General features: G+C 43.4%; 1 protein-coding gene across 6 annotated transcripts in view; it reads left to right on the forward strand.

Moving 5' to 3' along the window:
- ARHGEF18 (Rho/Rac guanine nucleotide exchange factor 18) overlaps positions 1 to 12,086 on the forward strand; it is a 42,295-nt gene that overhangs the window by 26,019 nt on the left and 4,190 nt on the right. For 5 of the 6 annotated variants that reach the window (XM_048927223.1, XM_048927224.1, XM_048927225.1 and 2 more), the window contains exons 16-30: positions 120 to 370; positions 1,018 to 1,143; positions 2,305 to 2,422; positions 2,813 to 3,061; positions 3,771 to 3,847; positions 4,736 to 4,914; positions 5,286 to 5,374; positions 5,686 to 5,874; positions 6,480 to 6,614; positions 7,101 to 7,231; positions 7,533 to 7,589; positions 8,240 to 8,287; positions 8,827 to 9,294; positions 9,935 to 10,262; positions 11,920 to 12,042. In XM_048927223.1, the coding sequence (XP_048783180.1) occupies positions 120 to 370; positions 1,018 to 1,143; positions 2,305 to 2,422; positions 2,813 to 3,061; positions 3,771 to 3,847; positions 4,736 to 4,914; positions 5,286 to 5,374; positions 5,686 to 5,874; positions 6,480 to 6,614; positions 7,101 to 7,231; positions 7,533 to 7,589; positions 8,240 to 8,287; positions 8,827 to 9,294; positions 9,935 to 10,262; positions 11,920 to 12,042 (2,568 nt within the window). The remainder of the gene's footprint in view (positions 1 to 119; positions 371 to 1,017; positions 1,144 to 2,304; positions 2,423 to 2,812; positions 3,062 to 3,770; positions 3,848 to 4,735; positions 4,915 to 5,285; positions 5,375 to 5,685; positions 5,875 to 6,479; positions 6,615 to 7,100; positions 7,232 to 7,532; positions 7,590 to 8,239; positions 8,288 to 8,826; positions 9,295 to 9,934; positions 10,263 to 11,919; positions 12,043 to 12,086) is intronic. The other variant, XM_048927228.1, reaches the window with a different exon arrangement.

Raw genomic sequence — 12,086 nt, forward strand, 5'->3', positions numbered from 1 at the left:
TTACTTGGTTGGTAGCTTTGGTCCCTTGCAGAAGATGCTGACTTTCAGAGACTGCTCTCTTCTCACTGGTCACAGCACGCCACATTAATGAGCACTAATTTTTATTTCCCCTTGCCCAGAACTAATGCAGACTGAAATGCACCACGTCAGAACACTGAAAATAATGCTGAAGGTGTACTCCAAAGCCATGAAAGAGGAACTGCAGTTCTCAAATGCAGTCATCAACAAGCTGTTCCCCTGTGTGGATGAGCTGCTGGAGATGCATGGGCAATTCCTGCTCCAGTTAAAGGAGCGGCGAAAGGAGTCCTTGGAAGAAGGCAGTGACCGAAATTACATGATCCAGAACATTGGGGACCTCTTGGTAAAACAGGTGTGAGACTGTGCCAGATTTCTTGATGCTATGAAGCACCTAAAAAGCTAATTATAAGAGAAACACATGGCTGTGTAGAAGTTGATAGAAGGCTGGGTTTAAGAGCATCGTCCGTATGTGTGAATGTGGCTGCCAGGAGCACGTCTGGTCAAAATGAGGTGTTCAGTGGGTGCTGTTTAGGCACATGTGTGCTCATTGTGTGGTATGCAGTGATTTGGTCTTATCTTTGTGTGCTGAAAGTACAGCAATGTGCTGATGGTGTCCTTCCCAAATACAGCTGTTATGCACTTCATGCTGAGCTTCTTGGTTCTGACCATTTAATTTTTTTTTTACTAATGACAGCTGCTTTTAAGTTCAGTGCCTGCTCTGTTAATGAGCGGATGCAGCAATTTCTTTTTGTGTACTGTGGCCATTTTTGTTGTTGTTGTTCTTCACCTTTTACAATCCTTGGTCTTTAAGCGCAGAAGCTCAGAAATCCTCAGCAGTCAGTTAATACTCATTTAAGCTCTCAATTTTCTTCTGTTACAGAGATAAGAAATGTTGAAATGCTGTCTCAGGATTCAGTGAATGTAAAACTATGTTAAACGTGGGTCTTGGGGTGCTTGTAGGTTAATGATTTATGTGTTTAATACTTATTTCTCATTTAGTTCTCAGGTGAAAATGGAGAGAGAATGAAAGAAAAATACGGTGTGTTCTGTTCTGGACACAATGCAGCTGTTAGTCACTATAAGGACCTGCTCCAAAGCCACAAGAAGTTCCAAAACTTAATAAAGGTAAACAGCAATCAGAAGCCTCCCATTATTACTGTGCAAAGTATGCTTGAACTCTTTCAGTTCTATTTTATACTTGAAGATATCTTAATTTTGAATGAGCAGGTATTAGGAGGTATCTTCTCATTGTTTGATAGGTGGTTTGCTGCTTGCATTCTAAATTTTTTCAGCTGTTTGGGGTGGGCAGGTATTTTTTTTTTTTTCTTGAGCACCCAGTTCTGGGAAGTAGAGCATTTGTTCTATTCATGGCTTCATCTGTGACTGCCGTGCTGTGTGGCCATCTACGTAAATTGGCTTGATGATAAATACTGTTGATAAAAATACCATAGGAAAACCAGGAACTCTTAATTTAGTTTTGCCCACTACATCATCTTTCCAAAACCAGAAGATTGGCTCCAGGGCAGTTTGTTGATCTGCTGTACAGTGTAATGCACAATTAATAGGACGGGCACAAGAAGCACAGCCAAACTGGAAGCCTGTAACCTGAACCTTAGCTGGCACTGCACAGCCCCTGGTGTTCTCGTGTTCCAGTCATTAGTAAGTGATACTGTGTGAACTTTCCAGCACGATTTTGTGGTTGTAGCTCTTCTTAACTAGGTGCCTTGAAAGAGAAAGGCTTTCTCTTCTAAAGAAACTAAACCAGTAAGCAGAGTTTTAAAACAAATGGCCTTTGTTGTAAAGAAAGATCTGGGTGCTGTATTCAGCCCCCAGCAGTGCTTTGTTCCTGCAGTCAGGCCAGCTGGTGGCATTTTGGTGCTTTAGTCTTCTATTTCTAAGCAGGAAAGCATTTCTGTGCACCAACATCCTCATGATCGTGCAGTGGTAAAATAAACACTAATTCATAATTGATATAATTTGGCTGTTGGTTGGGTTTGGTTTTAAAATTATTATGCTTTCCTATGTAGTTAAGGACTGGTCCATTACAGAAGGCATTCAGTTAGCAAACAGTTCAGATTCAGTTAAAAGTAGTTGAAAATGATAACGAAGATGTTTTTTTTCTAGAAATAAAGGCATTGTTTGATGTTATCAGGAGTTTTACTTTTGTAACAGAGCACAGCTCATCTTGTGGTGCTAAACTTAATTTTGTAAATGTGTAAACGGAAAAGGGAGGGAGTTAAAAACAAAATATAAATGGGTGACAGAAGAATCTGTCTTGTGTTCTAGAAAATTGGCAACTGTTCCATTGTGAGGAGACTTGGTGTCCAGGAGTGCATCCTTCTGGTTACGCAGCGCATCACCAAATACCCGGTCCTGGTGGAACGCATTATTCAGAATACAGAAGGTAGTTTGCTTGATCTTTCCTAGGAGCCTGACAGTTCTCATCCTGTCTCTCTATTCCCGTGTTCTTTCCTCAGATGAGGAGAACAGGCTTATAGCTGCCTTATAGCAGCTTTCTTACTTCCTAGTTAACTGGAGATGCAGTTCTAGATGCAGATTCACGTCAGTCTTGCTTCGTCAGAGGATCAGAGGCAACACTGAGCTTCAAGTTCAGGGGCACAGCATTGTAGCAGCTAAGCCTAGCAGTTCATTAAAGATGCAGAGCGAAAGGAATTAACTTATTTATAGACTCAAGCTCTTGAGAAATACTGTCAAATGCTCAGTCAGGAACCTTCGTGTTAAAACGTTTGATTGATTCATAATTGCATCCCTAATTGCTGTTCTTTTCTCTTAGTTGGAACTAAGGATTATGAAGATCTGAACCATGCCCTTAATTTAATTAAGTATACGATCACTCATGTAGATGCCATAGTAAATGAGTGTGAGAAGGGGCAGCGCCTTAAAGAGATTATGCATAAAATGGAGCTCAAATCATCTGGGAAGTGCAAGAATGGGCTTTTCTTCCGTAAGGATGACATGGCACAGAGGAGGCTTCTGCTGGATGGGATGCTGTACTGGAAGGCTGCGTCAGGACGGCTCAAAGGTGAAGGACCAGGAATGGGAGAAGTACAACGAGATTTGTCTTTGTTCTGTAACTGCTTATTAGTGATTGATCGAGCATAAAGGATGACAATAACCCAATTATTTAATAGGATGTTGGAGGCAATAGATCTTGTTCTATTCCTGGCATGTCCAATAAGCATCTCTGTAATGGTACACGATAAGTTCCTTATGCTGTTTGCTTATTATCTGTCTGATCTGCTTTCCAATTCAAGAGGGAGGCCTTCAGGTAAATGACGAAGCTTTGAGTCATATTGACTTGTGTCCTGTGGAAAGGCACAGTACTGGGCAAGCTCTTGGCTCATGCGTGGAGAAAATGTCAAACCCGTGGCACCTTTATTCTGCAGAATGTCTGTTTATCCAGAAAATCAAAACCACGTTCATCAGTGAACGTTTTAACAGCTTCATTGTTCAGCTGTTCTGAGAAAAGCTTCAGGTGTAGTGAAGCCAAGAGAAGCTGGTGCTGTGAACATCTGCAGATTCAGAACGGTCTGCCATTGAGGGAGATACGTTCAGTCATGACCACTGGAGTCCAGATGTAGTGTGCCTCTGTGGGTGCTTTCAAGCTTTGGATTGGCTCTATTTGTATTCTGCTGGCTCTGCATGTGTGCAGGCTGTGCCTGGAAGCTTCATTGTTTTGAGTCTGTGCCGGTTTCTTTGAATCAAAGTCTTTTTTTCTTTTGTTACTGTAGATGTTTTGGCAGTCCTGCTAAACGATGTACTGCTGCTCTTACAAGAAAAGGACCAAAAATACGTGTTTGTATCAGTGGTAGGTATTGGTCATCTTATTTAATGTGTTTACTTAGAATATTTATGAGCGTAATGACACAAAAAATACAAATAGAAATGTTAGTTGTTATGCTGGCCTCACATGCAGTTGATAAACAAGCCAGTGGTTCAGTGCTTCTCCTTTGTGCTGTGACTTTGCCTTTCACTGAGCTTTGTTAGGCTGCTTTAAAAGGCACTTGCAAATAAGATCTGCTTCTGTGTATCAGTTTGAAGGGGAAAACGATCTTCCATTTTGGCTAGCTGTGTGGTGCAATAGCCAATGACTTGCTGTGGGCAGAGAATTTTCCTGAAGGAAACATAGCAAAAGCATTACATGCTGATGTAATTACTACAGCAGTGCAGAATGCTCAGTGGATTTGCTTGCTTTTCTGGGGCATTTCTACAGGTGTACTCAGAGCAGTTGATTGTGTATACTTTGTCCTTTTCCAGTTCAGTTATGACTGTAATAGAAGCAGTCCAGGTATCACTCCTCCACGGATAAATGCAGCAAGTGAGAGCAGCAGATGGATCGGTTTTACAGCTCCATTTCCTTAATTTCAGTGTAGATTGTGGTGGAGCAGCTGCAAAGAAGCATTCTCTTCTGAAAACCTTCCTAGGTTACAAATATTGGAGCTTTGCTTTAATTTTCAGTCACGTAGCAAGAACTCTTATTTTTGAAGTGTGCAGTCTGTGTTGTGTGTTTTGACTTATGGTGAGTGAGTGAAGAGTGACAAGTGTCAGAAGTGCCACCATAGCAGAAAGAAAAGTACTGTGTTGCTGTCGTGGTGGCTGTGTAGCCCTGTGCAGTGAGAAGATGGAGGGCAGTTAGAAGCACAAACTCTAAGAAATGTGTATAATACAGTGCAATAAATAATATTCTCTTTTATAGGATTCTAAGCCACCAGTTATCTCACTGCAAAAGCTGATTGTAAGAGAGGTGGCTAATGAGGAAAAGGCGATGTTCTTAATTAGTGCTTCCCTAGAAGGACCGGAGATGTATGAAATTCACACAGGCTCAAAAGAAGAGAGGAATTCCTGGATGGCTCACATCCGCAGAGCTGTAGAAAGGTAAATAATGACTGCAGGCTGGAAGGCTTCATCTGCCACTCATCAGCCTTCCCTTCCCAGGACTCAGATGTGTCAGTTTATCATTAAAAAATACTCCCAGCTGTTTGTAAACTTCCTTTGTAAGACTGAAGCAGCTGCTTGGTGCACGTTTACTGGACAGAAGCTGCTCGAAAAGATGCTGGAACAAATAGCCTAAGACTTCATTTTGCTTTTTTTTTTAACTTGGTTCACTGATGTCAAAAGGGATGAGAGAAAAATATTGATACACGAGATAAAATGACACCCTTGGCAGAAGCTTCAGGCTGAATGCTGAGATGATTTTAAATTACCTAATGTGTAAATGAAACAAATTTGTCTCTCACTTCTTACAGCTGTCCTGATGAAGAAGGAGGATCATTTTGTGAACCTGAAGCAGAAAGGAGACCTGAAGCAAGAGCAGCAAAATTAAGAGAATTCCAAGGTAATGACTTCGTAATGACTTCAATATCTATTCCATGGACAGCTTCTCAGCATCCCTTGTGATTTATGACAATCTTGGTATTAAGTGTGACCAAGTTTCTCCTGAAATTTTTTCAGGTATTGCAGGGTTGCATAGAAATAGTTTAAGAAAAGAACTGTTAATGTCTGAGTGCTTTGTGAGGTGTTCTGTTGTTGTTTTCCCTGACTGTTGATTGCATCTCTGACTATGGAACGAATTAGAAGCTTCCAAACTGAATGTTGTACTCCTAACAGCAATTTGGAAGGGAAAACTGAGTTTGTTTCTTCCATTAGAGCGTTTGAACATAAAAGATGACCTGATTGTGCAAAGTCTAACTGAGAAACAACAAATTTATCAAGAAATGTCTGAACTGTATGGATTTGAAGACCATTCCCAAGGATCCCAGTCTAGGCTGCTACTTCTGGGGGATATCCCAGAAAGTCTGCAAGGAGAGGCACTTCTGAAGTCTGCAGTGGTAGAAGGTAAGTGCAGCAGGGAAACTGTGTTCACTGCAGTGCAGGTGTTGGGATAAGCAGGTAGGACCCAAGAACAAGTCACAAAAACGGTCTTCTAATAATTCAGTGCAATGCAATTCAGACTCAAAACCAGCCTGCAGGATAGGCAGAATGCAGCTGTGTTTTTAGGTGGAGGACCTCAGCTTTGTGGGTTTTTTATTTCTTAATTGTGTTTTTCTTTTTAATGATCAACCTGTGGAATCTTCAAATGAATCTATTCAGATGGATCACAAGGCAACCTAATAATAACCCAACTCTGAAATATAATCACAAGTGTTCTAGCTTAAAATAACCTGTCTGAAAATAGCATAATTAGACACAAACATCATTTTCAGTTTGACAAAAAAAGCATTCAAGGCTTGATAATCTGAGCTCAAGGAAGAGGTCAGCTTCATTTGCAATATGAAGAGCCTGTCATAAAGAACATGTCACAGAAAATGAGGAAATCTCTGAAACTGCCCCATCTTTTAATGTACAGAGAGGTTGAAATTATATGTGTGTCTAAGTTATTAGCATGATGAGTTTCTCACTGTTGGATACAGCTGTTTAAATGACATTCTCTTCCTTCCTAGCTGAAAATCTCCAGAACCTTATCTTCACTCACTTAGGAAATGGATCCTGTCAGTCTGAAGAGAGCTGTGCAGTGGGGCTCCCCAGGAGAGCAGAGACCTTTGGGGGATATGAGAGTGCCTCCATTTCAAATAAAAGTAAGAAAGGGGAGCTGTGGGGAACCTGTGCCTGTTTGCTGCTATGCTCTTTTAGAAGTCTAGCACTTATGTAAGCTGCTTGGCTCTTCACTATCTTCTCTGTAATGACTATGAGATAATATGTCTTGCATCAGAGCCCCATTTAATACGTAGTTCTTAAGGGAACTGGAGGCTCTGAGAAGATGATCAGAATAAATTCCTAGCATGCTGTATCAGCATGTTCTGTTTTGCTCCCTGTATCAACACTAGAGAGCAGAGTAGGGCTGTTGGTGTGACGTTAAAGGTGCAGTAACTAGGATGTGCAGGTTAAGGTAACAGCTCCACATAGAACTGCAATTTTGTTGGAAAAACAAGCCTGACATAAAAACCTAGGAAACTTGAGTTCAGCTGCTTGCTGAACGTTGAATTTTTTTCATTGTTGTGTTATGCAGTGGGTGTCCACAGGCTGTGTCCTGGTGGGCCGCTCACATACTGCTCTTCTTTCAGATAACAGTCTTGAGAAGAACAGTGGTGGTGACCAGAGGCAGTGGGACTGTAGAGGCCCTGCCGTCAGCTCAGATGTGCAGCTCCCAGAGCTCCCATTCGATGCAGAAGAAGGATCTCAAACTGTGTGTTGGGTTTGTGTGTGCAGTGAACGCGTTTCCTGGTTTGTTGCTGTAACAGTGCTTAATAACTTCCTGCTTGAGAGGCATCCTAGTTGTTCTGTTCACTGGATGCAGTATCTTTAATGCTAACTGTAATGACCGTGTATCTGCTTATGGCCTGTGATTCAAGTACTCTTGGTATCCATCAGCATATGGGAGCAATCACTGCTCCAGCTATAAACAGTGTTCCCTTGTGAGGTGAACCCTTTCAATATGTCCTGGCAGCACCATCAGTGCCCAGAAAGCACAGATTGTTCTTTTTGTCTTTTTCCAGAGCAGTGCAACAAGGCAGGATGACAGCAGTGGTGTTCAGCCCACCGTAGAGTCTCAGGTACCTTCCTTCTGCTGTTAAGAACTCTGATGGGAAATAGCCACACAGTAATACAATGCAAAACAAGCCAATATTTCCAATGTCTGCAGAACCACGAGCTCACTAACAGCCTTTTCCTTACGAGTCTGTATGTCCTGTGGGTGACTCATGAGAGTCCCAGTAGAAAACAAAGATGATTCTGGGTATTTAAACATGCATTTCAGAGAGCTGGCTAGCTGCTTTTCTTGATCTTTGGAGAGATTGATGTCCTCAGCTCATTGGCAAGACTTGTCTCTTAATCTGCAGTGAGTGCTGTACTTGTGTAATGATTCAGTGCTGGAGGAAGTGGTCATTAATGGCTCACGTGAGGAAAACTGATAATGAGGATTGCTCCCTTGAATCCCAGTGAGATTTCTTTCGAGTATTGACTTAGTATGTTAGTCTGTGCACAGATCTGGGATTTGTGGTGCTTGCACATGGCTTTACTGGTTGCTCATTTGTCAGAATTTGCTCGCCGCCGTGGTTCCACTGTGTGGTTTTATACAGATATTATTGATTGTGTTCATTATTTTAATAGGTGAAATGAAAAATAAAATCTGCCCCTGCATTAGAACAGAACTGTGTTATGGTGCCTAATGTTTTTTATCACACTTGCCTCCCCTCTTTTTCAGCTTGTGCAAAGGATACAAACGCTGCTGCAGTTGCTCTTCAGTCTTCAGGTAATCATCTGCTTTATGTCCAAGAGGTTTGTTAGGTATTAACTGCAGAACTCAGCATCTGGGGCTCAAGGACAAAAATGTGGTGTCTGCTATTGAAAGAAATGTTGAACCCATTGGCTCAATTCTGACAACTCATTGACTGAATCCTTTTCTCTGCTCCCTTACATGCAGTTCCTTGGCTAGTTGGAGCCTCTGCTCTCTGTGCTCATTTAAAGTTGTTGTTGATACACAGTTGTGTACATATCTTTTGTTTTTACTGTAACTTTGTAATCAGTAACTTGAGTGATCTGTCAAATTCAGAGTAACAATTTTAGGTGCAGGAGATGCTAATTCTGACATGTAAGCACAACTTGCACGTGCTTCTTTAGCATTGTGTCAGTAGTGATGTGCTGTGCAAGCTGGGAGGTTAGATCTGTTCTTGAAGACAAAGCTACTGACCCCATATGGGAGATGCTTCTGTCTTGTCTTAGCTGTATGTCAGAGTTTGGTTTTATTTCTCTGAGCCAATGTGCCTTATTGTAGTTGCCTTGTTCCCCCAGGCAGTGATATCTCAACAGGACAGCTACATTGAGCTGCAGCGAGCCACAATGGTGGACAGGGAGAAGCAGTACCGGCTGCAGTCCACACGTGGCAACCTGCTGCTGGAGCAAGAGAAACAGCGGAACTTTGAGAAACAGAGGGAAGAACTGATGAGTGTCCAAAGACTTCAGAGCCAGCTGAAGCTGGAGCAGCAGCGCTGGGAGCGGGAGAGGAGCCAGCAGCAGAGGGAGCTGGAAATGTCGGAAGCCCATCTGCAGAGGCGTGAGGAGGAGACGCGGCAACTGAAAGAGAAGTTGATTCAGGATAGGGAAGAGCTGGAGAGGCAACGTGAGGCCTATCAGCATGACCTGGAGAGGCTGCGGGAGGCTCAGAGAGCAGTTGAGAAGGAGAGAGAGCGTCTAGACCAGCTAAGGAAGCTGAAGAAGCAGAACACCGTGTCGGGCAGCTTCTCCCCAGAACTGGGACAAGTAAGGAATTCGGGTTTTTATTGGAGCTCCAGTTTTGTTAACCTGCATGCTTCTGAGTGAAGGTTGCCCTTGCAGCATTAACACACCTGTTTTGTTTGATGGGGCTATTTGTGCCATCACCTGAAATAGCTGGTTCTGCTTATGGTCACAGATTACAGCTTGGCAGCACCCCAGTGTCTGAAATTCTGCTCAGACCTTCGGTAATGAGGGTATCTTTAAAAACTGAAAAATCTAAAATAGCATTTTTTTAATGCAGGAACTGACCTATTTCAGGCCTATTGCAGGGGGTGCACTGCATTGATAGTGTTGTGTTCTGTTGATTTCTGAAAACATCTCTTGTGTTTCAAAACATGATTTTGGGGGTCCAGTTGAATTGACTCACTTGTTACTGCCTGAAAGTCACTTTTTCTGTCCTTTCTGTAATCACCGCATGCAGCCTGCTCTTCTTTCCCATTGTTAGATGCAATATCCAGCAGTCTGCAGTTGCTGAAGCTCTGTCTGTTATCCTTGGTTTGCCAGCATGCTTTGAGCTCGGTTAGCACACTGCGTTTTTTCCTCGAAGAAGCGCTTTGTGTTTGCAGGGCAGAAGGTGGCTTCTCCTCTAGTTTGACTCAGGATGCTTTTTTTTCCCCTTGTGTAGAACCCGATGCAAAGTCACGCTGTTAGCTTCAACGGAGAAGGAGGAGAACCATCTCCGCCGGTCCTGAAAGCCTCTGCGCGTGTGAGTGTCTGTGGCATGGATTACTTGGAGCGCTCAGAGCTGCTGCGCAGGGACAGCACCGCCCTGGAGGGCCGCCCGGCCCTGGCTCTGAAGAACGAGGTGCCCATCCACCTGCTGAGCGCCACCAACCAGATACAGAAACCTGCTGCAGTGCAGCAGCAGATCCCCACCAAGCTCGCTGCTTTTACGAAAGGAAGCAAAGAGAAAAGTGGGAAGGGCAAAGCGTCTCATAGGACGGACAGCTCGGGTAAGTGCCCTCAAATGCGTTTCTGGCCTCTTCTTATGGCATCGTGGGGATTCAGGGTGCTGTAGCTTAGACCTGTGTGGATCTCAGAAATTAACGTGCTGCAGATTGTTAGCGTGCTACCTGCAGTGGGTGGGCTCTTAAAATTCTTAAGGGTGAAGTGTGTGTAGTGTTTGAACTGGAAATTTAGCCCCCAAAGTTCGTGTTGGAAATAGTGCTGTGGGCCAGCAGGGCAGAATTATGGTGAAACTGGATATAAAACCTTGCCTGATTCTAGTGGTAAAGGAAAACAGCGAGTGTGCTGCTTGTTCTGCATGAGAGAAACATTTTGAGGCTGTCCTAACCTCTTCTCAGTATCTGTTCAGGGCTGTGATGACATTAAACTTAGTGCCTTTCTGAGCACCAGCCATCATTAAATACAGATTTCCAGGCCAGAGCTGAAGTGCTGTAGGTGTTGCAGTGTTGAAAGGAGCTGCTGCTGTCAGAAATAGAAGCAAGTGAAAACACAGTTACCCTGTCGTGGTGTAATTTCTACAGCTAACCACTAGGTACTGAAGCAGTGATCTTTGCCAGTGGCACACACCATGAAAACCACTTTTTCTCTACCACTTAAAATAGCCTTACTGCCAGCCTGGAAGAATGGCCTGTAATTTTAAGTTACAGAATTATCTCTTCAGCTTTATATAGGATTCCAAGCTGGCAAGTTTACACATCACTGGGGCCTGTGCTGCTGTAACAGATTCAGAGCCAGACCTGGCCAGGGAGTGGGATTCTGTTGCATGTAGCAGAAGCATCTGTCCCTGCACCTGAAGTTTGATACAATTATGAACTCCTCTTTTCACATGTAAGAGGACATCAGGCTTCAATTATCACGAATACCAAATACTGACAAATGGGAAAATAGAGCTCTAATACTGCATCTCTCCAGCTTAATCTTTAATAGCTCTCTCTTAATGGTCTGTGGTGTGGAAAGACCATTTTTGGGTGAACACCATTAAGTTCATGAAAGGCCTAAAATGCAGATGCAGTGCTCTCTGCTCTCTCAGGAGCATTGGTGGGTTGCATGCTTGTTATGCCCACATGTAGATCTTAGAATAAAACAGAACAGGACTTTCTGTACCAGAGGCAAGATACCGAGTATCGAATTTGGTTTCCATTGCCATAAGGAATTTGTGCTGAGAGCTGTGTGGGTCCAGAGTAACCATTTCATGAGTTGCTTTCATTGTAGAAACTAAGAAATGGACAGGCTGTAACACCACAATCAGTGCACTCTGCTGCTGAGCAATTCAAAGACAGATGAAGAGCAGAGACAAAAGTTCATCACAGTTCTGTGCACTAAAAGTAGGAAATTTCCATTGCTAATTGAGTGCTGGGGACAGATCTTCATTTTCCCTCCACAAGACTTTGTGGTACTGGATGTTAAGTCTGGATGTCAGGCTGGTAGTGACTGAACTGGAATCCTCAGGGGAGAGGGGAGGAGAAGCACTCATGGTTTGAACAGCTGAAAAGAAAACTGAAGTATCTTGTAGTAGAAGCAACAGCTCTTTTTGGGATAGCAGCTTCCTTGGATATGCAGAGGCTGTCTGCAGTGTGGGTCTCAGCTTGAAGAAGGGAAATCAGTCAAGTACTCCAGCACTGATTTGTGAAATATTTTCTGCAGCATCTGTGGACCAGAAGCAGCTGATTCCCCCCAGGCTGGTCAGCAGAGAGGAGGCTGTCCTCAGGGGCAGGCGATCAGCAAGCCCAGTCCTCACGAGCAGCCAGAGCACTGCGTTCCAGACAGGTATTTCTTGGCCCTCGTGCATGAGATGTGCCAGGAGCTCTGTG

This window comes from Lagopus muta, chromosome 26 (genome assembly GCF_023343835.1).
Source record: "Lagopus muta isolate bLagMut1 chromosome 26, bLagMut1 primary, whole genome shotgun sequence".
NCBI lineage: Eukaryota > Metazoa > Chordata > Aves > Galliformes > Phasianidae > Lagopus > Lagopus muta.